The following is a 24,516-nucleotide window of genomic DNA, read 5'->3' on the forward strand; positions in this document are numbered from 1 at the left end:
GTGCAGCGTAGATGGTATAACCCCCAACGGGAGGGGTATGGCCTCAGGGCAGCAGATGTGGATGATGGGGGTAGCAGGAACCACTCAGAGACGGTGCGGTGTAATTCAGGGTCTTTACTGGTAACAACGATAGACCCTCCCGGAGTACTTGCTAGTGAACGGGGCCTGGTCAGTCCTTGAGCAGATGGGATCTCCCCTGGCCAGGCGGAGTTGTAGGCCTCCCAAACTGACTGTACTCTTCTGGCTACCTTGCTAGAAGCGGATATAAGTAGCCCACGTCCCTGAGTGTACCGTGTGGTGCTCACCCGTATGGCCGGTGACTCGGGGCCGTCTAATGGCTTCCGCTCCACGATGGCGGTGCTGGTCCCACGCGTGTGACCGTGCCTTCGGGTTTCTGGGCCTGAGGACCTGAAATCCCCTGCCGGTCGGCTTCTGCTGTTGGGTAAGAGTTAGTCCCCACAGCCTCGGACGCCGGGTCCGGTAAGAAAGCTTCTCAGTCAGGGCGAGCTCTGCAGCTGCCAGCCCCTGACTCGTAGTAATATTGCTCCCACTGAGCTTCTGCTGTTTCTTCCTATGCTGCTTCTCTGTCTCTACTCTCCTTGACTGACTAACCCTGCCTCAGCCCAGGGTTTATACAGGGGAAGTTCTTCCCCTCCCAAGACTGGGCAGGAGGTGTGGCATGCACAGGATCCCTGACCAAAGGACCTCCCACCTGCTCTCAGACATAACATTACATTACTGTGGAAAACCAGACCCCTGGGGTGCCACATTCCCCCCTAGTGAAATTTAGTACTCCGGGACTAAACATATTTTAGAAAAACATAACAAGATATAACAACAATAACAGTACAATAAGAAGAAACACATAAAGGTGGTCACGGCATGTCCGCAACCGGGTGCAGTCTTTGAAGGAAACAAAGGTGTCCATTTCACCAAAACAGGGAGACGTAACCAGGTAGGGGTCTGTCCTGCCCCGAGTCCTTAACAGTCTTTTAGTCCATCCTGGGTTACGCTCCACTAACTGTACAAAGGATTCCCGGTAAATCCACCAAGGACTCCTATAAATTACAAGAAACACATAATTATTTACAGGATATGGCCGCTCTCAGTCCTCGGCCAGTGGGGATAAGGATTGGCTGCTCACAGTCCTCAGCCTGGTAAGGGATAGGGGATGGCTGCTCACAGTCCTCAGCCTGTTAAGGGATAGGGGATGGCTGCTCACAGTCCTCAGCCTGGTAAGGGATAGGGACACACAGGGAACAATTCACTAATCCCAACGGGGACCATATTTTAATTAGCAGCAGTCCTTGTACCCTAACGGGTAACTATGTACAGCTCTTTATTCACGCTACTTCCCTTCAGTAGCTATGTCCTCTTTGTGCTCCCTCCTGAGGGTAGTCCTCAGACCCGTCCGGGTCCTCTTGGCTTTCCTCGTATTGGTAGTACTGCAGCTCCTCCTCGGTTAGCTGGGTTAGTATCTCTGCGACAGTCCTCCTCCCAGGTGGCCAGGACTTTACCCCCCTTTGGGCTGCCCCGGTTAGTTGGGCCACCAGGATGCTCACTTTTTGCTCCTCTGTGAGGGGGTACACCTGGAAGAGGCTATCCAGCTTTTCTTTAAAGTCATTCAGGGTATGTGACTCCCCTGAGTACTGGGGTAGCCAGGCCGCTCCCGGGATATAGGGCATGGTGAAAGGCATGACTGCAGCAGCGGTGGCGCTGGCGGGGGTTGAAGCGGTGAAGCTCTCCTCCGTATCCGACATCCTTCTCCCCCCTAGTGGACCGTGGCCTACCTTGCGATGATCCTCTTCCGTAGGCCGCGGCTCCGCAGTGGATCGTCAGGGTTGAGGACCTTCCGTCGCGCTCCTGTGACGTCGGCGTCTGCTGGGCTCCTTCCAGGACCTTACGCAACGTCCGGACGTGAGGCGGGGCTTCAGTTCTCGCGCGCTTTCGGAGTCCACGCCCCTCTTCTTCCCGCGCGGCGTCCTCAAGATGGCGTCCAATGGCGGGAAAACTCCACGTGTGGCGGGAAGAAGGCTGAAGATGGCGCCGGATGGCGGGAAAACTCCACCGATGGCGGGAAGGAAGCAGAAGATGGCGCTGGATGGCGGGAATCTTCACCACAGGTAAGTTTGAACAGTCTTTTTCAGGCACGCAGTACCCGGTGGTTGCGGGCACGAAATCCTGCCGACTACGCCAAAAGTTGACGCACCCCTGGGCCTGTGTCGCGCAGCGTTGCGCACGCGGGAGCTTACCCGGAGCCGGATCTGTTGAGGGTTGTAGTCTCGTGGCGGTGACCCGGTCCGTGCCCAGGGAGTCAAACTGAGCGGCGATGTAACAGCGGAAGATGCAGGATGACTACGCCATCCGTTGAATGCAGCTATGGAGCTGCCGCTGCAGGACAGTCCGCTGAGGCCGGTGGATGGATGGTGCAGCGTAGATGGTATAACCCCCAACGGGAGGGGTATGGCCTCAGGGCAGCAGATGTGGATGATGGGGGTAGCAGGAACCACTCAGAGACGGTGCGGTGTAATTCAGGGTCTTTACTGGTAACAACGATAGACCCTCCCGGAGTACTTGCTAGTGAACGGGGCCTGGTCAGTCCTTGAGCAGATGGGATCTCCCCTGGCCAGGCGGAGTTGTAGGCCTCCCAAACTGACTGTACTCTTCTGGCTACCTTGCTAGAAGCGGATATAAGTAGCCCACGTCCCTGAGTGTACCGTGTGGTGCTCACCCGTATGGCCGGTGACTCGGGGCCTTCTAATGGCTTCCGCTCCACGATGGCGGTGCTGGTCCCACGCGTGTGACCGTGCCTTCGGGTTTCTGGGCCTGAGGACCTGAAATCCCCTGCCGGTCGGCTTCTGCTGCTGGGTAAGAGTTAGTCCCCACAGCCTCGGACGCCGGGTCCGGTAAGAAAGCTTCTCAGTCAGGGCGAGCTCTGCAGCTGCCAGCCCCTGACTCGTAGTAATATTGCTCCCACTGAGCTTCTGCTGTTTCTTCCTATGCTGCTTCTCTGTCTCTACTCTCCTTGACTGACTAACCCTGCCTCAGCCCAGGGTTTATACAGGGGAAGTTCTTCCCCTCCCAAGACTGGGCAGGAGGTGTGGCATGCACAGGATCCCTGACCAAAGGACCTCCCACCTGCTCTCAGACATAACATTACATTACTGTGGAAAACCAGACCCCTGGAGTGCCACACTTGTATGAACAAAAATGAGATCACTGATTGGCTGCTCTGGTGTGTGTGTGATGTTAAGCGTAGGACAAATCTGGCAGGGACCCCCGGAGGCAGGGAGATTTAATAGATATTGGTTTCTCTTTTGTCTATCAAATTACCTGTTCATTTTAAAAAAAAAAAAACAGGACCACCCCTTTAATAACTATTCTTAAAGCATTAATTAATTTCATGCTATAATTTTGCCCAGTGTGGAAAGTTATGATACTTTGTACATAACACTTTATTTGCCTGCCTTTAGTTGCATTGATTTCAGAACGTACTGATTTGGAGTACTAATGCTGGCAGTGGAAGGATCAGCACCTGTATCCTCCTCTGATCTGTATCTGTAGGAGATTGTTCTGCCTATCAGAATAATCTCCTGTAGCCGCTTGTCCCCAGAGTTAGAGACATAGGTGCTGATCTGACCCTGTCACTGCCATCAGCTGTACTCCAGGTCTGATATCAATGTAGCTGAAGGTAGGCAAATAGACTAGGGAAAAGCTGGGGTTTGGAAGACACTTGCATGCGAATTTATAAAGAACATTTCCTAATAAAGTGATTTGCAAAGTTTCATAACTTTCTATGCTGTACAGAATTATAAAAATCAATAAAAGTTTAGTTATTCTTTAAAGGGAAACGCCATTCTTGGAGCTTCCCCATTGTGATATCAGCTGGGTTATGACAATATCTCATTTTTTATTTTTTATTTCACATTGTTTTATATTTTATGTTCATGTGCAGATATAGATGAGTGCGCCCTACCAGAATCTAACTTGTGCTCAAATCTGGCGGCCTGCATCAACACTAATGGAAGCTATCAATGTCAGTGCTACCCAGGAATTCAGGATCTCACCCCTTCCAATGCCGGACGGGACTGTTTCGGTGAGTGCAGATCGCCATCTCTGTATTTTCATTGCTTCGGGCTTCATACGGGGGAACCTGTTCTGCAGAACGAACCAGTACAGATCAGAAAACGTTCATTTCTGCATTTACCCTCCCGTCCTTAATATCTCAAATTTGGAATATGCCCCTTCCCCTATAGACAATTGATAGAAAAGAGCCGAGGTCACCCAGCTTTCCACAACCCCTGAATGACAAACTATCCTCTTATGCAGATTTGCTATACAGGAGTTTGGGAAAGTTGGGTCGACAACCCGCGTAGCTGTGCTAATGGTGGCTATATTGGTTGTCAGCCAAGAGCTCAATAAAATCTCTCATTATATAAATGGGTGTAAAGTAGCCAAAAACAGTAAAAAAAAAGGGGTTATATCACCACTATGCTCACCGGTAAGGTCTGTCATGGCAGACAATCATGGTCAGCCGCTGTATTATACCGCCGGATAAAGGGGCGCCATGCAAGACTCCAAAAATGGCCAGAGACCGGAGAAGATATAACATTTATCATAAAGCTGAATATATACAGCACCGTGGAAGCACCATGGAATCAATGGTGCTCTAAAAATATATAATAATAATAATAATACTAATAATAATAATACTAATAATAATAATAATACAAATAAATAATATATATATATATATATATATATACATATAAAAAAAAAAAATAATAATAATAATAAAATAATAATATATATTAAAACATATTATTTTACAATTTTAGGCTGATTTTCAACAATTTACATATTATTAAAAAAAAAGAAAAAAATATATTACTTAAAAAATTTACCAGCCTTTATTTTTTCCATTTTTGAGGAATATGATATAGGTCTCTCCATAGGACTTAAAAAAAGCATCATAAAAAGCATGTTGTAAAGGAAACGACAAAAACGCAACCAAAAATGACTGTTAAAAAAACCAAAACAACTAAAAACACAGAAAATAATACAAAAAAAAATAATGTAAGTGAAGGAAGCCTTAATAAAAAAACTATAAAAAAAAATTGTAAGTGAAGGAGGAGACCTTAGTGTATGTTCCCACTACCCATATATAGTGCATTTTTTGCATGTGGAAAATCCGCTGCGTATTCCTGTGGCCGCCATATTAATAAGATACTTCTAAATTGTACAAGCTGACCTATCAGTCAAGCTCCCTCCCCAACATGTTTCACCTTTAATCCGGCTTTATCAGGGGTACAGGGGCTTATAACTAAGCAAAGGGTGAAATTTGCAGAAAATTCACATCATTGCCACATATTCAACGTCAAAATTCCACTCCAGAAAGGTCCCGTGGGAACGTAACCTATAGTTTTTAACAAACAGCCCGGATACTACCCAGGATGTATGCAATGATTAGTGGTAATTATGGGTCTGCCTTGCCCTTTGACCTCTCTGGGAATTGTTAGACTATTTTAAGCTGCATGATTATTAGCGGATTATCTGATTTACTGTAGTAAATGAACAGACAATAATCATTCATATGAAAGGTGAGGCACTCCATGTTTATGACATTTTTTTTCTGTATTCTTTGGGGTTATGAAAATGGAGGCTTTTGTGAACGAAAAAAACACTAGGCCTCATGAGGTAGAGGTGTTGCCTATAGCAACCAATCAAATCTCAGTTTTCATTTTATAACATGGGCTGGGGAAATGAAAGCTGGAATCTGATTGGTTCTTATAGGCCAATGTGGAGGCCTTACAAGTTTTCTGTCACCGAGAATCCCACAAAACGCGTCATGGAAACTGAGTCTCTAACATGAGCTTTAAAAATATATATAATTAGATACTTCCCCTTTTAGTAAACCCGGGTTCAATGCTGCCCAGCTGCCATGTGCCGCTTGTAATGCTGATGTCCACTCACATGTGAAAGTACGGCGCAAACAGGGCCACAGCTGCTTCTGCACCTCTTTTATCTACACCCCTTGATTATATCACTGTAATAATGATGATATAGCTGCTTATTTCTCACTTTTTTTTTCTTTTAACCTAATTCACACCATTTTCTTTGTAATCATATTTGCGATCATCTTAACAATTTTCTTTATTTTTGGGTGTCGTTTAAGCAGAAGAAATGATGCCGACAGACTTTTACAAATAATGCATTTTTTTTCTGCCCAAACTACACTTCAAAGATGTCAGAAATGGAAAATTCTGCATTTTTAAAAAAATCGGCTCAAATTTTAAAATTCTGACGAATTCACGAAACGTGCAACATTTACTTGCGTGAGGCAGAAAATGAATAAAATTAGGCAGAAAAATTACATTTTTACCTTTATAATTATTATCATTATTATATATATATATTATATATATTATATATATAATATATATATGTATATTATATATATATAATATATATTAGTATATTATACTATATTATTATTTTATAACAATTACATTATTATCTTTTTAGCAAAAAATAATGAATCAGTCCCATAGATTATGAGATAATAGGAGCATGAGGAGGGCGGATTGTCGGGACTCAGTCGTTACATAGATATTTCATGGCGGGCTGGATTTCATATACAGCGTTTAGGTGCCAGGTAGGAGCTTCTGGCATGGGCCGCACGGCCCAGAGACCCTCCTACACCCGGCTTTGATCTGAACTTATTCACTTATCCTTATAATAAAAGGTTTTCTTCTCGTGAAGCTGAGTCAATATTATTTTTGTGTGAGAGTCTATTAGCAGTAAGACGATGACAAACATTCCCACAGCACATCCCGGAAGAACCCCCATATTAAAATCACATGTACAATGCTCGGATTAAAGGGGAATCTACAGCTTCTAGAGGTCCCATCTCACCCCATAGCATATCGTTACATACCCTTTATTGAGGTCATTTTATGCTTTTCAATTACACATATGTATAATGTGTTTCAACTTGTAACGTGCATATGTGCATAATGTCTATATGCATGTGTGTGTATATATATACATATATATATATATATACTGTATATATATAAATAGGTGTGTGTTTTCTATGTATATGTGTACTATTTATTTGCATGTGTAATATGCATATTTTATGTGTGCAATGTGCATACGTGTGCATAATGTGAATATACATATGTAATTTGTACATTTGTGTGTAATGTATGCATGTACAGTATATATGCATGTTGTGTATATGTGCATATTTTATATATTCTGTTGTATAGGTGTGTTCTTTAAATATGCCAGTGCAATGTGTATATGTGTACGTAATGCGTAAATGCATGTGTAAAGTGAACATGTGTGTAATGCACATATAGGTGTTTACTATGTGTATGTGTATACCATGTGTACATGTGTGCATAATGTATATATGCTTTGTTGTCAGTGGATATTACTTCCATTATCCAGCTTTCCCAGAATCCTGAATGCATAGATGAATATATATCTATCTATATATATATATATATATATATATATATATATATATGTATATATTTATATATATATATATAATATAACATTTGTGAAATATCTAAACAATTTGTTTGCCATTGATTAGTCGTTAGTAATTTGGTAGTTTTCTCCAGATCAGATAATTTCCCATTCACAAATCTATGAAATTAGTTGTCGCCCAACTTTCCTTGGACCCGGTAAATGAACATGCAGAATAAAAATTCTTTAAATCTCTTTGTAAAGTTGGCGCCGGCCTGCCGGGATTATACGCCAGTCATTATATGTGATGTATTGTGCTCGGCACTGTGTGGACAAGACAGACTTGTTCTTCCAGCTTATACAAATGTCACTAAGCGAAGTACTGACAGACCTGATTATATCGATGACAACTGTCAATCATGTCATTTATCTTCCAGACCCTGTCATCTGTTATAGCGATTCAACGCTCTGCTCGGCATCTACCTGCAGCTTTACCTCCAAAGTCAATATATGTGCCAGTAAGTATCGGCTACACCTATTTTTATTTGTGTAGCGGTGCCCAGGTTGTCAATGTTATAACAGGATGTTTTCTATGTAAACCTACTTTATTACCTTTACTTACTAACCGCAAAAGAAACAGTTCCCTGACAATTTCAGCTCTGCTACATCTGCATTTATCATACTTTTAGTTACCTTCTTAATATTTTCCCATGCCCGCCTATTGCACCCAGCCCCCGGAGCATGTCCCATGCTAATTGCACCATTGCAGCTTCTCCTTAAACTTTGATAGGATACTTTACTGATGACCACAACTACAGGGAACCTGTCCTGTATAAGTACAAGGTCCCGGGGGTCTTACAGACAAGTGGGGCTGACCATCACCACCACTCTTCAAAGAGTTGCACTAGAAATTCCCAAGGACGATCACTTCCCATCCCTTCTACATTCTAAAATGTATTGGGGTTGACCGAATTTGATGCAAATTTAATTGTCCAGAAAATGGTTAGAAAGAATCTTAAGGGACGTCCACATGAGCGATGATTCTCTCTTCCGAGAGAATGGGATTGATTATGGTAATGACACTCGGCTCAGGTTTGATCCGAGTGTCAGTTTACTGTGATCCGATTCATAGGTGCGGAGAAGACAGAGAACTTAATTTCTCCATCTTCTCTGTAGTCTGTGTCCGCGGATGTCGGTCTGCACTCGGATGTCATCCGAGAGCAGTCCTATGTATTACACCCACCCACAGACTTGATCTGCAAAAAAATTGGATTCTGGTGAATTCAATTTTTATTTTTAAATCTCAAATTTGCCACAAATTGATTCTCTCGTCTCTAAGAGGTATTACTAGGTAAATGATGTGTAAGTAGAGGAAGGGTCCTTTAGGCTCTTCGCTTTGGGCAACCCCTACTTATTAGAAGGCTTCACTGACACTTGACAGTAAGGGAAGACTCAGGCTGATAGGGATCACAACGCAGTGCTCGGACTGGCCGGCGGCTTTCTAGATCCTAGCGTGACAGTAGCATAGAAATTCAAAGGGTCGGGAGAGCCGCCGGCCAGTCCGAGCACTGCGTTGTGATCCCTGTCCAAGTTTTACGTCCGTCTGACTCTTCCCTTACTGTTCAAGTTCCCTGCAGTGCCACCATGACGTATTAGCCTAGATTTACACATCCATGAGTGTTACCATCCCAGAGAAACAATCCAATTTCGTTATCCTAGTTGCTTCCGTTCTTTTTCCTCTGACTTGTTTTGTTTTTGTCCATTGACTCTTAACAATGGATTAGTTTAAAACGGATGAAACTCTGGAGTAGAAAGCCCGTCTTCTCTGCATCATCGGTTTTACACAGATCCCCAACAGATGAGAATAGGACGAGCTCTGGGTCTCACAGACTGGAATCATAAATCACTTTTAAAAGCTGATGTGTTGATGGATTAATGAAGCTCCATGGGTCAACATGCTGCCCGAGAAAAAACGGCTCCCATAGATGAGCATGGCGCAAACGATGAAGATCCCGAGCACATGACCCACCTATAATAACAGAGAATATATTACCAGGGTGTACAAGAAGAAGATTTCTAAACCCCTTTAAGTGTCCCACACCATCATCGCTAATGATCCTTCCCTACGTTCCACAGGTAAACAGGCATTCCCAACCGTCATCCTGATGAAGAACTATACCTTTTCCAAAGACTACTATAATCCAGCCAGCGAAGCCCATAGAAATCTCTCCATACTGTTCACCCGCAACGTAAGTAATGGCGACAACCAGCATGGCCCCAAAAGACTCATTACAGCTGGGGGCCCTGTAGGAGATTTTGCATTGGCATGCGTCATTGTGTCATCCATATGGACTAAGGCGAATATTGGGATCTCGTGGTCTAGACTGTGGTTTCCCCTTATGCGGACTGACGTTTTATTTTCCCTTTGCAGCTAACAAATTTCATGAAAGCGGCGCTGAATGAGAGCAGCTTCGAGATTGTCATAGTGGGCTTCCGCAGTGGCAGCATTGTCGCCCACTTTGTGTCCATCCTAAATTCATCTTCGCCAATTAGCGCGACTGTACTGGAAAATGCTCTGAGAAATGGTTCCCAAGAAATCTTCTCTACGGACGTCTCAGTCAATGTAAAGTCACGTAAGTAATGTTTATACTTCATATGATATCAGATTAGCAATCTAGCTGCATGTGACCACCACTAGGGGGAGCTCACTGCATATGGATTTATACAGCCACCACTAGGGGGAGCTCACTGCATATGGATTTATACAGCCACCACTAGGGGGAGCTCACTGCATATGGATTTATACAGCCACCACTAGGGGGAGCTCACTGCATATGGATTTATACAGCCACCACTAGGGGGAGCTCACTGCATATGGATTTATACAGCCACCACTAGGGGAAGCTCACTGCATATAGATCTATACAGCCACCACAAGGAGGAGCTCACTACATATGGATCTATACAGCCACCACTAGGGGGAGTTCACTGCATATGGATTTATACAGCCACCACTAGGGGGAGCTCACTGCATATGGATTTATACAGCCACCGCTAGGGGGAGCTCACTGCATATGGATTTATACAGCCACCACTAAAGGGAGCTCACTACATACAGATTTATACAGCCACCACTAGGGGAAGCTCACTGCATATGGATCTATACAGCCACCACAAGGAGGAGCTCACTACATATGGATCTATACAGCCACCACTAGGGGGAGTTCACTGCATATGGATTTATACAGCCACCACTAGGGGGAGCTCACTGCATATGGATTTATACAGCCACCACTAGGGGGAGCTCACTGCATATGGATTTATACAGCCACCACTAGGGGGAGTTCACTGCATATGGATTTATACAGTCACCACTAGGGGGAGCTCACTGCATATGGATTTATACAGCCACCGCTAGGGGGAGCTCACTGCATATGGATTTATACAGCCACCACTAGAGGGAGCTCACTACATACAGATTTATACAGCCACCACTAGGGGAAGCTCACTGCATATGGATCTATACAGCCACCACAAGGAGGAGCTCACTACATATGGATCTATACAGCCACCACTAGGGGGAGCTCACTGCATATGGATTTATACAGCCACCACTAGGGGGAGCTCACTGCATATGGATTTATACAGCCACCACTAGGGGGAGCTCACTGCATATGGATTTATACAGCCACCACTAGGGGGAGCTCACTGCATATGGATTTATACAGCCACCACTAGGGGAAGCTCACTGCATATGGATTTATACAGCCACCACTAGGGGGAGCTCACTGCATATGGATTTATACAGCCACCACTAGGGGGAGCTCACTGCATATGGATTTATACAGCCACCACTAGGGGGAGCTCACTGCATATGGATTTATACAGCCACCACTAGGGGAAGCTCACTGCATATGGATTTATACAGCCACCACTAGGGGGAGCTCACTGCATATGGATCTATACAGCCACCGCTAGGGGAAGCTCACTGCATATGGATTTATACAGCCACCACTAGGGGGAGCTCACTGCATATGGATCTATACAGCCACCACAAGGAGGAGCTCGCTACATATGGATTTATACAGCCACCACTAGGGGGAGCTCACTGCATATGGATTTATACAGGTAGTAAAGAACGGTATATACCGGCATGCAGCCATCACTAGGGGGAGCTCACTGCATATGGATTTATATAGGCACCACTAGGGGGAGCTCACTGCATATGGATTTATACAGCCACCACTAGGGGGAGCTCACTGCATATGGATTTATACAGCCACCACTAGGGGGAGCTCACTGCATATAGATTTATACAGCCACCACTAGGGGAGCTCACTACATACAGATTTATACATCCATCACTAGGGGGAGCTCACTGCATATGGATCTATACAGCCACCACAAGGAGGAGCTCACTACATATGGATTTATACAGCCACCACTAGGGGGAGCTCACTGCATATGGATTTATACAGCCACCACTAGGGGGAGCTCACTGCATATGGATTTATACAGCCACCGCTAGGGGGAGCTCACTGCATATGGATTTATACAGCCACCACTAGGGTGATCTCACTACATGCAGATTTATACATCCATCACTAGGGGGAGCTCACTGCATATGGATTTATACAGCCACCACTAGGGGGAGCTCACTGCATATGGATTTATACAGCCACCACTAGGGTGATCTCACTACATGCAGATTTATACATCCATCACTAGAGGGAGCTCACTGCATATGGATTTATACAGGTAGTAAAAAAACTATTAGTACTAAACAAATGTATATATCCGTGTGCAGCCACCAATAAGGGGAGCTCAGTACAAATAGATATATACAGGTAGTAAAGAACTGTATATGTATCAGTGTGCAGCCACCACTAGGGGGAGCTTACTGCATACAGGTTTATGCAAGTAGTAAAAAATTGTATATACCTGCATGCAGCCACCACTAGGGGGAGCTTACAGCACACGGTTATATATTATTATTTATTATGCTCGCTTATACAGCATCAAAATGAAAACATTTAATATTAATCTGTGATCATCGGCCATACTATTAATGATTCTACCATGGAGACAAGCAGCTAACAAACTAAGTTGGGGGCATCTTATCTCAATAAAACCATAGGAACACACAAATAAAATCCAATTGTCCTCACATCAGTTTCAAAATACCCCACAGATAAAACTCTGCCGGGCGCAACATGAAGTATTATTTCTAATATAACGACACAACAGCGCCACCTGGTGTCAATTACAGTTAAAACAGGGATTTGGGCTAAATTGATGCTTTTGATGGCCTTTTTTTTCTTTAAGTTAATAAAGGAAATTTAATAGCAAACTCCATACACAAGTATTATTATAAGAACCTAAAATAATCCATTAATGCTGCACATTACTGCACACAATTGATGATATTAACGCATCTTTATCTTTGATTACAGCGATAACCACAACCCCGGCCACGACGCCAAGTGAAGACAGCAGCTGGAGGACGGCCACCATCGTCATCGCCGTCCTGCTGGGGGTCTTCTTATTAATAGTGGTAGTGTTGTCCGCCTTGTGGATATACACCAAGCACAGAGCCGGGCAATACTCGCCCTCTACGGGGAACATCATAGCTTCCTCCTACAAACAGTTTTAGGGAAAACGGAACTTTAAGTCGTCAAATATATCTGGATTTACTCCGAGATAATATATAGTAATATTTCTTTTCATAATTCAGATGCTGGATTAAAGGGATTTACTGTATATAAGGAATATGGCAATGATAATACATGAAACCCTTCTATTTTTCTATGATCCTATAAAATATATATTGTATAATGGGGATAAACAGTTTCGGTGATATTTAATATAAGTTCCTGAAACCCCGATTATTAATTATAGTGATATATTTGGAACTATTTTTTTTGCACTATTTTTCTATTTGTGTCCTTATTATGGGGTCGTCGTAATCAGCCAATAATGTGCCAAATAATCAATACAGGGATCGATGAAAATCCTCGTATTGTCCTAAAGAACAAATGTCGCTCTCCTCGGTTTACATGATGATAATATAAGATATGTTGTATTTTTATTATATTAATATGCATTGATTGCATTTATATTATAAGGTATATGTTCTACATCTTACCCTGGTGGTGCCAAAAATCACAGCCCATAACTCCCATTCGTTTCCACGGTCGATTAATTCTCTATAGTTGGCCGGGATCAGCACTGGGATCGGTTGGGTGGCTTATATCAATGACGTGATTTTTTTTTAAGTAACCCTTAGGGGCCATATATGGTGTATGTATATGTGTATGATGTTATAAGGCCGTGTTTATACTGTGTAATGCAGAAAGAAATAATATGTATACTTTTTATTATTTATTATGATGCTATTTAAGCTGAAGACAATAAACAGATTATTTTTTATTAACGAGTAGTTTCTACCGACTTGTTTATTGGTAATCAGAGTGGAGGGGTGTGAGAGTGTTAGCAGGGAGGCCACAGAGGAGGATGTTGCAATAGTCGAGGCGGGAGATGATGAGGGCATGCACAAGCAGTTTAGTAGATTGAGGGTTGAGGAAAGGACGGATTCTGGAAATATTTTTGAGCTGGAGGCGACAGGAGGTGGCGAGAGCTTGGGTGTGGGGTTTGAAGGACAGGGCAGAGTCAAGGGTTACTCCGAGGCAGCGGATTGCCGTTACAGGGGAAAGTGTGATGTCATTTATTGTGATAGAAAGATCAGGTGGGAAAGCTATGCAAGATGGGGGAAAGATAATGAGTTCAGTTTTGTACACATTGAGCTTGAGATAGCGGGAGGAGAAGGAGGAGGATATGGCTGACAGACACGCTGGGATTCTGGACAGCAGAGAGGTGACGTCTGGGCCAGAGAGGTAGATCTGGGTGTCATCAGCATACAGATGGTACTGGAAGCCATGGGATTTTATGAGCTGTCCCAGGCCAAGGGTATAGATTGAGAAGGGGTCCTAGGACAGAAACCTGAGGGACTACAACAGAGAGGGGGCGGGGTGAGGAGGTAGCGTGGGAGTGGGAGACGCTAAATGTGCGGTTAGAAAGATATGAGGAGATCCAAGATAGGGCAACGTCTTTGACGCCAAATAAAGAGAGGATCTGTAGTAGGAGGCAGTGGTCAACTGTATCGAAAGCAGAGGACAGGTCAGGAAGATGGAGTACAGAGAATTGTCTGTTAGCTTTGGCTGTAAGTATGTCATTGGTGATTTTGGTAAGGGCAGTTTCGGTGGAATGGTGGGGGCGGAAGCCGGATTGTCAGTTGTCGAAGAGGGAGTTAGATGAGAAGTGGGAGGAAAGTTCAGGGTGAACGTGTTGCTCAAGGAGTTTGGAGGGAAATGGGAGCAGCGATATGGGGCGATGGCTGGAGAAGGCGGTTGGGTCGAGGGATGGCTTTTTGAGGATGGGCGTGATTGTGGCATGGTTGAAGGCAGCGAGGAAGGTACCAGAAGTTACTGATAGGTTGAAGAGATGGGTTAGGGATGGGATGAGTGTGGGGGTGAGGTTGGGGAGGAAGGAGAGATGATGATTTGGTTTCAGGGTGCTGGGGTTTGGGGATAGCGAAGGACAGTGAGGATTAGTGGGGCAAAGACAGTAAGGGCGTATATAAGTATAATGAATGTTAAGTGTGAATGAGGCAGAGAAACTAAGTACAATTAGTAATTCGTACCTTCTGGTCACTTTTAGACCCTTAAAAAGCGACAAAAGGGATCTATCGCAAATACGTATAACAGCGGGCTTAACGGACAGCTCTGGTGGACCCCCAGACCTTACCTCAAAATGGCAGCCAGACCAACTATTCACGAGCAGGAAAGTCTCTGCCCCCGCATACAAGATCTTTAGCCAATTTACAAACCCCCCAGGCAGACCGTACCTCAGAAGGACGGACCAGAGGTGATCGTGGTTAACCCGATCAAAAGCCTTCACCTGGTCTAATGACAGTAAATACCCCTTCCAGTGATCACGCACATAATTGCGCCCGTTCTTCTGGGGCGGGCGCCACATTCAGTGAAGAAATACAGTTCACATAAGGCACACAGTACCCGGTGGCAACGGGCACGAAATCCTGTTTGTGACGCCAGAAGATGACACACCCCCAGGGCAGTGGGGTACTCGGTGTCCAGGCCTATGGATGCTGAGGGGAATATGTCACAGTGGCTGGCCCGGTCCGTGGCCCAGGGCGGTCAACAAAAAGGGGATAGTTTATATGGGATTTGTAGTTTGATCGTGACGCCACCTGTGGTTTCTGGTAATTTGTACCAGCGCTGCTGCAGACCTCTGAGGCAGTTGATAGGCAGCTAGGATGTAACAGCTCCCCACAGGTGGAGCGGACCTCAGAGAAGTGCAGAGTTTGATGGTGGGTGGTGATGCTGGGGCTTGTGGTGCAGGAGGGATGGCGCAGCAGAAATAACTGACGGAGGCATTGGAGTGCAGTCATCCGAGTTTTACTCACAGTTCTTATTCAAGGTTCTCAGGTACACTGTACGGGTGTCCGCCTCCGCGTCGCACTGCATCTACCAGACCAGGGGTTCAGATCTTCCTCAGATGTGTCAGGAGCGCTTGACAGAACCCCGCTTCCTTTATGTACCTAACTAGACCGACTTCCCGCGCTGGGTCTTCTCCCTCCTGCCCTGCACTTCCCACACACAGTCCCGATTGGGTGCTCTGAGGTCCCTCTGGGCAACCTGGAGTTCCCGGACCTACTTGACCCTCACGGTGACTAGGATGAGACTGTGGCGACTGTACCACGGAAGTGCAGAAGCCTCCGGTTTTTCCAGCCGAGACCTGGAGTAACATGGCTAGTCCAGGGGCCGGTCCCCTTATTGCGGCCTGATCCCTCTGACACCTGGCAGATTCGGAGCGTACGGGTGCCGTCCTGCACTCACCGTAACCCCTAGGATCCCTTCTGTAGAACGGAGCCTTTCTCCTCTGCTCCCCTCCTGGGTCTCTATCACTAGGCCCCACTTGTGGAGCAGAGCTCCTGAAGAGACTCTGCTCCTCAGACTGCTCACTGACTATTCTGCCACCCTAAGATGGCTTCCCTTTAAATATACATCCTGTAAAAGTGCTCCCCTAAACTGCTTCCTCCACCCACACCCACTACTGGTTCCCCCTACCTTTGGTTCCCCCCACTCCAGCCAGGGACAGGGCTCAGTAGGAAACACAGTGCATCTTGCCCTTCCAGCCGGCCTGGAGCATTGTAGTGTTGAATGCGGGTGTTGGGGTTCTGGGCAGCACTCCCTCCTTACCTGAGAGAAGGAGACACCACACCTCTGGGTGAGGTGCAAATGTGACACCCCAGGGGTCTGGTTGCCACAGTAATAGAGATATTATGTCTGAGAGCAAGTGGGAGGTTTCTCTGGTCAGGAGCCCTAAGCATGCAACACTGCCCACCCAGACCTGGGAGGGGAGGAATCTGCCCTTATAAACTGGGTCTGGGGCGGGATTAAGTGAGTCAGAGCCTGGAGAGGGAAAGTGAAATCAGGAGCTCTGTAGGAGCAGAGGCAGAAGGCCAGGGGCTGTGAGCAGAGATATAGCTCACCCTGGCTGAAGTTACTAAAACCGGACACAGGAGTCCGAGGCTGTGGGGACTGATATATACCCAGCAGCAGAAACCAGCCGGCAGGGGATTCCAGGTCCTCTGGCCATAGAAGCCCGGAGGCTCAGTCACAAAGAAGGGACCAGCGCCGCCATCCAGGAGCGGAGGCTAACAGAAGGCCCCAAGTCACCAGCCATACGGGTGAGCACCACACGGTATACTCAGGGACGTGGGCTACTTGTAACCGCTGACAGCAAGGTAGCCAGGAAGAGTGCAGATAAACGGGGAGGCCTACAACTCCACCTGGCCAGGGGAACTCCTGCTTGCTCGCAGACTGACCAGGCCCCTTATACTAGCCAGTACTCCCGGGAGGGTCTGCCTTGTACCATCAGTAAAGACCCTGAACTGCACCTCACGTCTCTGTGATTCCTTGCTGCACCAGCACCATTAGCACTGGGACCCTCACACCATCACTCCCATCATCTCTCACATTAGCTGCCCTGAGGCAATACTTCTCCCGTGGGGAGTTATCCCATACTCGGCTGCGCAAACAACATCAGCCTCAGCGGTCGGCAGCGCAGCGGCGGTCCCCACTGACCGCAATCCACGGGTGGCGTAGTCGGACATTTGCTATACATTAAGACTGCCACTGGTTTGACCACCCTGGGCACGGACCGGGTCACCGCCACACAGAGACTACAACCCCCAGCATTCTACAACAGGCCCGGTTCCGGGTTCCCCTGCACAACACAGGCCCAGGGGGCGCGTCACAGTACCTCTGTGGCGACTGAACCCTCAGGGGCGCCACACTCCCCCCTGGTAAAACACAGCACGTCCGCGGGCTGGAACTGAGCAAAAACACGGTATTTAGACATACAAAGATTTTTAGAATGCATTCGCATATAAGATTATAAACAAAACATTTCTTCCCTCTATGGGAGGCACTTTTCTTTGAACGTTACAGGTTACCATTATTACAAACATTATAAAAATTTTCAGCTGACTACAGCACGATCAGCAGCCAGGTGTCCATTCCTTTTTCAACCAGGTGCAAAAGTAGCAGCATGAGGGACCCGTCTGAAAACCCTCAACGTAGGCCCTGGGCGTGGCTGCAGGGCTTAAGTGATCCTGGTGCTGGACCACGTCTTCGGCCATGCCAAACGGGTTTTTGTTCTGAGGTCTGCGGTTGCAATATAAAACCAATAGAGAGCACTTTAAGAAGTGCAAACTATATACAAAGTCAGTCCTTGGCTGCTCACAGTCCTCAGCCTGAAGTCTGTATACCCTTACAGGTAACCAAATGCACACAAAACAAACAAATTTTCTGTTGGTACTCTTACGGGCAACTTATTTACAGTGTTCAGTTCCACTTACTGGTACCTAGTAGTGGGGTCCCCGCTGGGGGGTACTTTTGATTTTTGGTGGCTGACCCAGCCGGGTCATCAGCCATTAACTGCGGGGGCATGTCCTCTTCCTCCTTGACCACGCGGTATACCTGGAGGGCATACCACCTGCGTTCCCCATGGTGTCTGGTATAGGTGACACGGTCTCCGGGGTACAAATTCCGGTCGGGATGGCCCTGCTCCAGTTGGGGCTCAACATCCCGCCGGTTGACAAAGATATCCCTGCTGAAGTTGGGATCGCGGATGAAGCCCCACCCCGCCTTTAAGTCGAACTTCACGACCAGTCCCTCTTCACGGGGACTAGGGTGTCTGCCTCCGCGTCACACTGCGTCTACCAGACCAGAGGTTCAGCTCTTCCTCAGATGTGTCAGGATCGCTTGACGGAACCCCGCTTCCTTTATGTACCTAACTAGACCGACTTCCCGCACTGGGTCTTCTCTCTCCTGCCTTGCGCTTCCCACACACAGTCCCGATCGGGTGCTCTGAAGTCCCTCTGGGCAACCTGGAGTTCCCGGACCTACTTGACCCTCACGGTGACTAGGATGAGACTGTGGCGACTGCACCATGGAAGTGCTGAAGCCTCCGGTTTTTCCAGCCGAGACCTGGAGTAACAGGTCTGGTTCAGGGGCCGGTCCCCTTCTTGCGGCCTGATCCCTCTGACGCCTGGCAGATTCGGGGCGTACGGGTGCCGTCCTGCACTCACCGTAACCCCTAGGATCCCTTCTGTAGAACGGAGCCTTTCTCCTCTGCTCCCCTCCTGGGCCTCTATCTATCACTATGCCCCACTTGTGGAGCAGAGCTCCTGAAGAGACTCTGCTCCTCAGACTGCTCACTGACTGTTCTCCACTGACTGCTCTGCCACCAAAAGATGGCTTCCCTTTTAATATACCTCCTGTAAAAGTGCTCCCCTAAACTGCTTCCTCCACCCACACCCACTACTGGTTCCCCCTACCTTTGGTTCCCCCCACTCCAGCCAGGGCAGGGACAGGGCTCAGCAGGAAACACAGTGCATCTTGCCCTTCCAGCCGGCCTGGAGTAGTGTAGTGTTGAATGCGGGTGTTGGGGTTCCGGGCAGCACTCCCTCCTTACCTGAGAGAAGGAGACACCACACCTCTGGGTGAGGTGCAGTATGTCTGTGGCGACTGAAACCCTTTGGGGCACCACAGTACCATATACTGAAAATTGGTTAAAAAAAATGAAACCTATAGGCAATCATAAGTGTGGGAACTGTTCCTTCTGCAGTCAGCACCTCACAATGAATCCTATTTCGATTGGTCCAATTATACACAAAGTCAACCAGTTTATCTCTTGCAAAACACAATCCGTTATTTACGTGATTTTTTGGTCCCTGCAAAAGATTTTATATTGGAAAGAACATAAGGCCCTTATAGATAAGATTTAGGGAACATTGCAGATCAATAGTCACAGGGTAAAGGCTCTATTAGGCTCATTGAGCACATGAAAAAAGCACACTAATCTGATCCCAAAGCCTTGTGCTTTGCAGGATTAGAACAGGTGGAGCTACCAAGTAGAGGTGGAAATTTGAATAATTTGCTACTAAGAAGAAAGACTAGGTGGATTTTGCAATTAAAAGCCCAAGGTGTTAGTGGTCTAAGTGATAAGGTAGAAATGACCACGTTTTTAGAATTTTTTATAATGTCTAATGGTTTTTAATTTTAGTTATATTGTGGATGTGACATAGGGAATAGAGGTGTGTTTTCTATTTAAGAACCATCCCCCCATGTGTAGTTTCTATTTGGACCCATTGAAGCATCAGCTTGGTGTGAAACGGCCGTCGCCTGAAGGACCCCGCTTCCCCGGTTCCATGTTTTAAAATTGTGTGTAAAGAATAAATGATCTTCATATTTAATCGCTTGCTCGAGTGCCGCCTTCTATCTACTAACAGGATATCAAAGGTACCTCCCGAAATCCCTCTCAAAAACCAAAGATGGGTGCCTATCGTACTGACACCTCTTGAGTAAGGACTTCACTCTAGAGATCCCCTCATGGTCATCTCCAGTCAACCAGTCAAGACGAGATGTTTGAATTTCCTCCTCAGTTCCTGATATAGGCTGTACCTGCTCAGGCTCTTGAGGCTCGAGAGCTGGGGGAAGAAACTCGCAACCCGTTCTTTGAACATCTTCCACCACTCTGACTTATCGCTACAGAGATCCAAAAGCGGTACCTGGCTCTGAAGAAAGTCCTCAAAGGATTGTCTTATCTCCACTTCTTCCAAGAGGGACGAATTCAGCTTCCATTGTCCTTTTCCCATTTGAGGGGTTTCTGCAACATTCAGAGAAAAAGAAATCAGACAGTGATCGGAGAACTCCACCCCAACAACGGACACTGCTGAAGAGATGGCTTCCTCCTTCAAAAAAATCCTGTCTATCCTAGACCTGCGGCTACCTCTATGAAAGGTGAAACCACAGTGACCTGGGGTGTGCCGGATGTGGACATCCACTAGGCGAGCGTCACTAGCTATGCTATTAAGAGTATTATTATCATAAGCCAGCCGGTCAATGGAGCCTCCCCTATCACGAAGCTTTGTTACGGTATTAAAGTCACCTCCAAAGACCACCTGCCGGCTCGTAAAAAGATAGGGCTTAATCTTCAGGAAGAGACTTTTACGGTCCCACTTTGACTGTGGACCATAGATGTTAATGAGCTGAAGCTCCTGTCCCCTCATGAAGACGTCTAAGACCAGGCACCTCCCCATGTCTACCTCGATAACTCTCCGGCATTCAACCGATGCAGTCTTAAAAAGGACCGCTACCCCGCTACACAGCTCGGCCACAAGAGACCTATACGAGGGCCCGCGCCTCCACTCGTTCTCCTCTCCGACTTGCATATGGCCCCCATATCCGTAAGTCTGGTCTCCTGCAAAAACAAAATTTCAGCCTCAAATCGGGTGAGAAAATCAAAGGCCACAAATCTAACCGCATCAGACTTTATACTAGCGACATTAATGGACGCCAGAGTCAACGGGGTGGGTGCCGCCATCATGAGTGATCAAGTTAGATGGCCTTTTCCTTCACCTCACCCATTTTCCTAGCCTGCTCATCTCCGGATGACGAAGCCTCTTCTTTTCAGAGAGAACGAGGTATCTATCCCTCCCACCTCTTTCTCATCTCCGGACCCAGGGTTGGCCCCACTTCCAGAGGAAGACACCGCCTCCGGAGAAGGGACCCCGCCCCCTCCCAAAGATCCCCCGATGTTATCTCCGGAACCTCACCCCCGACCCCCATGTCAGCAGGGTCGTCAAGGGCTTGGAACCGGTTGGAGAGGGGGATCAGAGGAGAGTCGGTGGGACCTTCCCTAGGCACCTTGGTCAGGGAAGGAGAAGATTTTCAACCTCTCTTCTTTTTTCTCCTTTTTTTTTACTTTTGGCACTCTTGATACCCTTGTCACCCATTTCTTTCAGCTGTTCCCCTCCATCCTCATCAAAACTTTCATATTGGGAGGCATCTGAGAGATCAGCCACCTCATCTCTCTCCATCCGTCTGATCTCCTCATTCACAGCTTCCTTCCCCAGGGCCTCAGTGACCTGGGCTGTCGCCTCTGAGGAGGGGGCAGCCATCACACCAGTTTCCCGAGGCTCCTCTTGCCACCTGCCCTCCTGACGCCTCGCCTGCCGCTGATGGTAAGAGGGGCCCCTAGCCCTGCCATTCCTCACCGGCCCCTCAGCTCCTCCCCCGCTGCCACCTCCAACCTCAGCACAAGTTGCACCGCCAGGAGCCTCCTTGAGGCTCCCCTCTGCCCGGCCAGCCATGGCATTAGAGAAGGAACTAGGGCAGCGGCTGAACTGGTGGCATAGATCACCACACAGGTAACATCGAATGACTCCACAGGATGCGGCGAGGTGACCCACCTCGCCACACAAGGCACATTTCGGCACCTTGCAGCCTGCGCTGAAGTGGCGAGGATCATCGCACCTGTGGCAGACTTTTGGCTGCCCCTGGTAGAAGACCAGAATCCGATCCCTTCCCAGGAAAGCCAAGGAAGGGATGTGGGTGACAGTGCCCCCTGAATGCTTCAACTTTACCATGAAGGTTCAGCCCCCTGACCAGATGCCAAAATCATCCCGGTTCTTCTTAGGGACCTCCACAACCTCACCGTACCGGCTCAACCAGGTCATTATGTCGATGCCAGAAAGAGACTCGTTACACGTTAAAATCGTCACTTTCTTCAGCCCACTTTGGCGAGAAATTACCTCCAAGGCAAACCCTTGTCAGCCGGGCTCCTCTTTTACCAGGTCATAATTCGACCAAAAGAGCTCCAAGCCCTCCGGGCGAACAAAGCTGATATCAATAGTGGAGGTCCCAAAAGGATGTATTAGAGCAAAGATGTCAATAGCCCTGAAATACAACTTCATGAGGAGCTTCACCAGATTTGTCCTGGATGGACACACCTCATCGCCTCTCCAGAGAAGATGAACCACATTCCTAGGGGAGACCCCCTGCCCGGCTGTCGGGAGGGACAACATGGTCCCCCCCCTTCATTTTTTCTTGGAAGGCGGCTAGACCAAACTTATCTAGCCAGTAGGACAACTCCACCTCTCTTCCCTCTACTTTGATCATCCGCTCCCCTTTTTAGAGGACCTCCAGGAAACGGCGGCGAAAAGCATCATTCCCTGGGACCGGAGATGAGTAAGACCCCTCTAGAACCCCACCGACAGCAGCTGCATAACTATTGGTGCCTGCAGGCGAGGGGGGCGATGGACCAGCCCCTAAATTCCCTGAACCCTCAACCTCACAGTCAACCATTTCCACCTCTCTTACCTCAGCTTCGCCATTCCCACTAGTAGGAGTCCCCGCGTTGGCACCAATCACACCAACCACTCCTCCAGCAAAAAACATTGACACCATTCACACCCCCCATTCCCACAGCAGAAACTGCCCCTCCAACACCTGACCCTACACCATTGTCACAGACACCATTCACACCACTTTCACTCATTTTTCCACTTCCAGTCCTATTTACATTTTACCTTTTGCACTGCTTTCTGCTGGGGGGGGGGTTATTTGTAATGCAGCTGCTCCTTTCAAGGGAATCTGTCACCATTTTGGAGTTATCAGACCTCTACTATGGCCATACAAGGTGTAGAAAAGTGAATCTATACATACCTGTATGGCCCTTAGTAGAGGTTTGATTACAGAGAAAAGCGCTTTAACCAATTCTATTTTGTACAGGCTTGGTGTCCGGGGGACGGGAAGAAATCCCCGCCTATGTGCTTATTATTCCCCCAAATCCCCGCCTATGTGTGTTGCTACACGCACGCCACTAGGTTCAGATAGGGGCGAGACAGGTTACATGAATTCTTTGGAATCCTGGGGGAACCGTTACTCAGGGTGTCCATAGACCGTGTGCTGCACCTTCTCTCAGGCACACAGGGGCATTGACCCTCAGACACAGACACGTAGGTTGTTTCACTTGCTGACCAGACACACTTGACAAGAGTCCTCATAAACGGTAGAACAGTAGCATTTATTAAGAAGCCGCACAGCGAGTGCAAGTTAAGTCTTATGAGCAACAGACAGGCTCCAGTGGCAAACAATATAGTTTCCTTAGCAGCACAGCAGTTCACAGTCTTCCCAGTAGTACAGGACAGCACAGTTCTAATGCAAAGGCACATTAATGAACACAGCATTCTTTACAGCACAGTGAGATGGAAGAGAGGGGAGGGTTTGCTGAGGGAGATAATCCCTGTGACACCATTTATTACAGTCCTTATCTTTCTGCTTGACAATACTCTGCACCTCTAGTTCAGAAACTCTACCTGACCTGTGCTTAGCTTCACTTCTGAATTGAATCCTTTTTACTTGCAGGGGCACTTCTGTGAGATACAGAATACACACACCACCTTTCTCTTCAGCTCCAGCCAGACAGTAAACAACTTCTCCACAATCCCCCTGGGGTTCTGCTAAAACACTCCCCTTCTCCTGTGACTGTGTTAACCCCTCTAGTTGCTGGATGCTTCTGGAGCACAACACTTACTGTCTCCTACTTTACTTCTAATAGTTGCTGAATGCTTTTAAAGCAACAGCACTACTTCTGAATGTCACA

General features: G+C 47.1%; 1 protein-coding gene across 1 annotated transcript in view; it reads left to right on the forward strand.

Moving 5' to 3' along the window:
- The window catches only part of LOC141238891 (uncharacterized), a 63,912-nt gene extending 49,997 nt beyond the window's left edge, over window positions 1-13,915 (forward strand). Inside the window, exons 12-16 of the mRNA XM_073668488.1 lie at window positions 3,956-4,096; window positions 7,920-8,000; window positions 9,619-9,731; window positions 9,914-10,115; window positions 12,936-13,915. Of these exons, the coding sequence (XP_073524589.1) occupies window positions 3,956-4,096; window positions 7,920-8,000; window positions 9,619-9,731; window positions 9,914-10,115; window positions 12,936-13,135 (737 nt within the window). The 3' untranslated portion in view covers window positions 13,136-13,915. The remainder of the gene's footprint in view (window positions 1-3,955; window positions 4,097-7,919; window positions 8,001-9,618; window positions 9,732-9,913; window positions 10,116-12,935) is intronic.
- Window positions 13,916-24,516: the final 10,601 nt, after the last annotated feature.

This window comes from Phyllobates terribilis, unplaced genomic scaffold (assembly GCF_046119375.1).
Source record: "Phyllobates terribilis strain yellow unplaced genomic scaffold, ASM4611937v1 Scaffold_2__4_contigs__length_985480577, whole genome shotgun sequence".
Lineage (NCBI taxonomy): Eukaryota > Metazoa > Chordata > Amphibia > Anura > Dendrobatidae > Phyllobates > Phyllobates terribilis.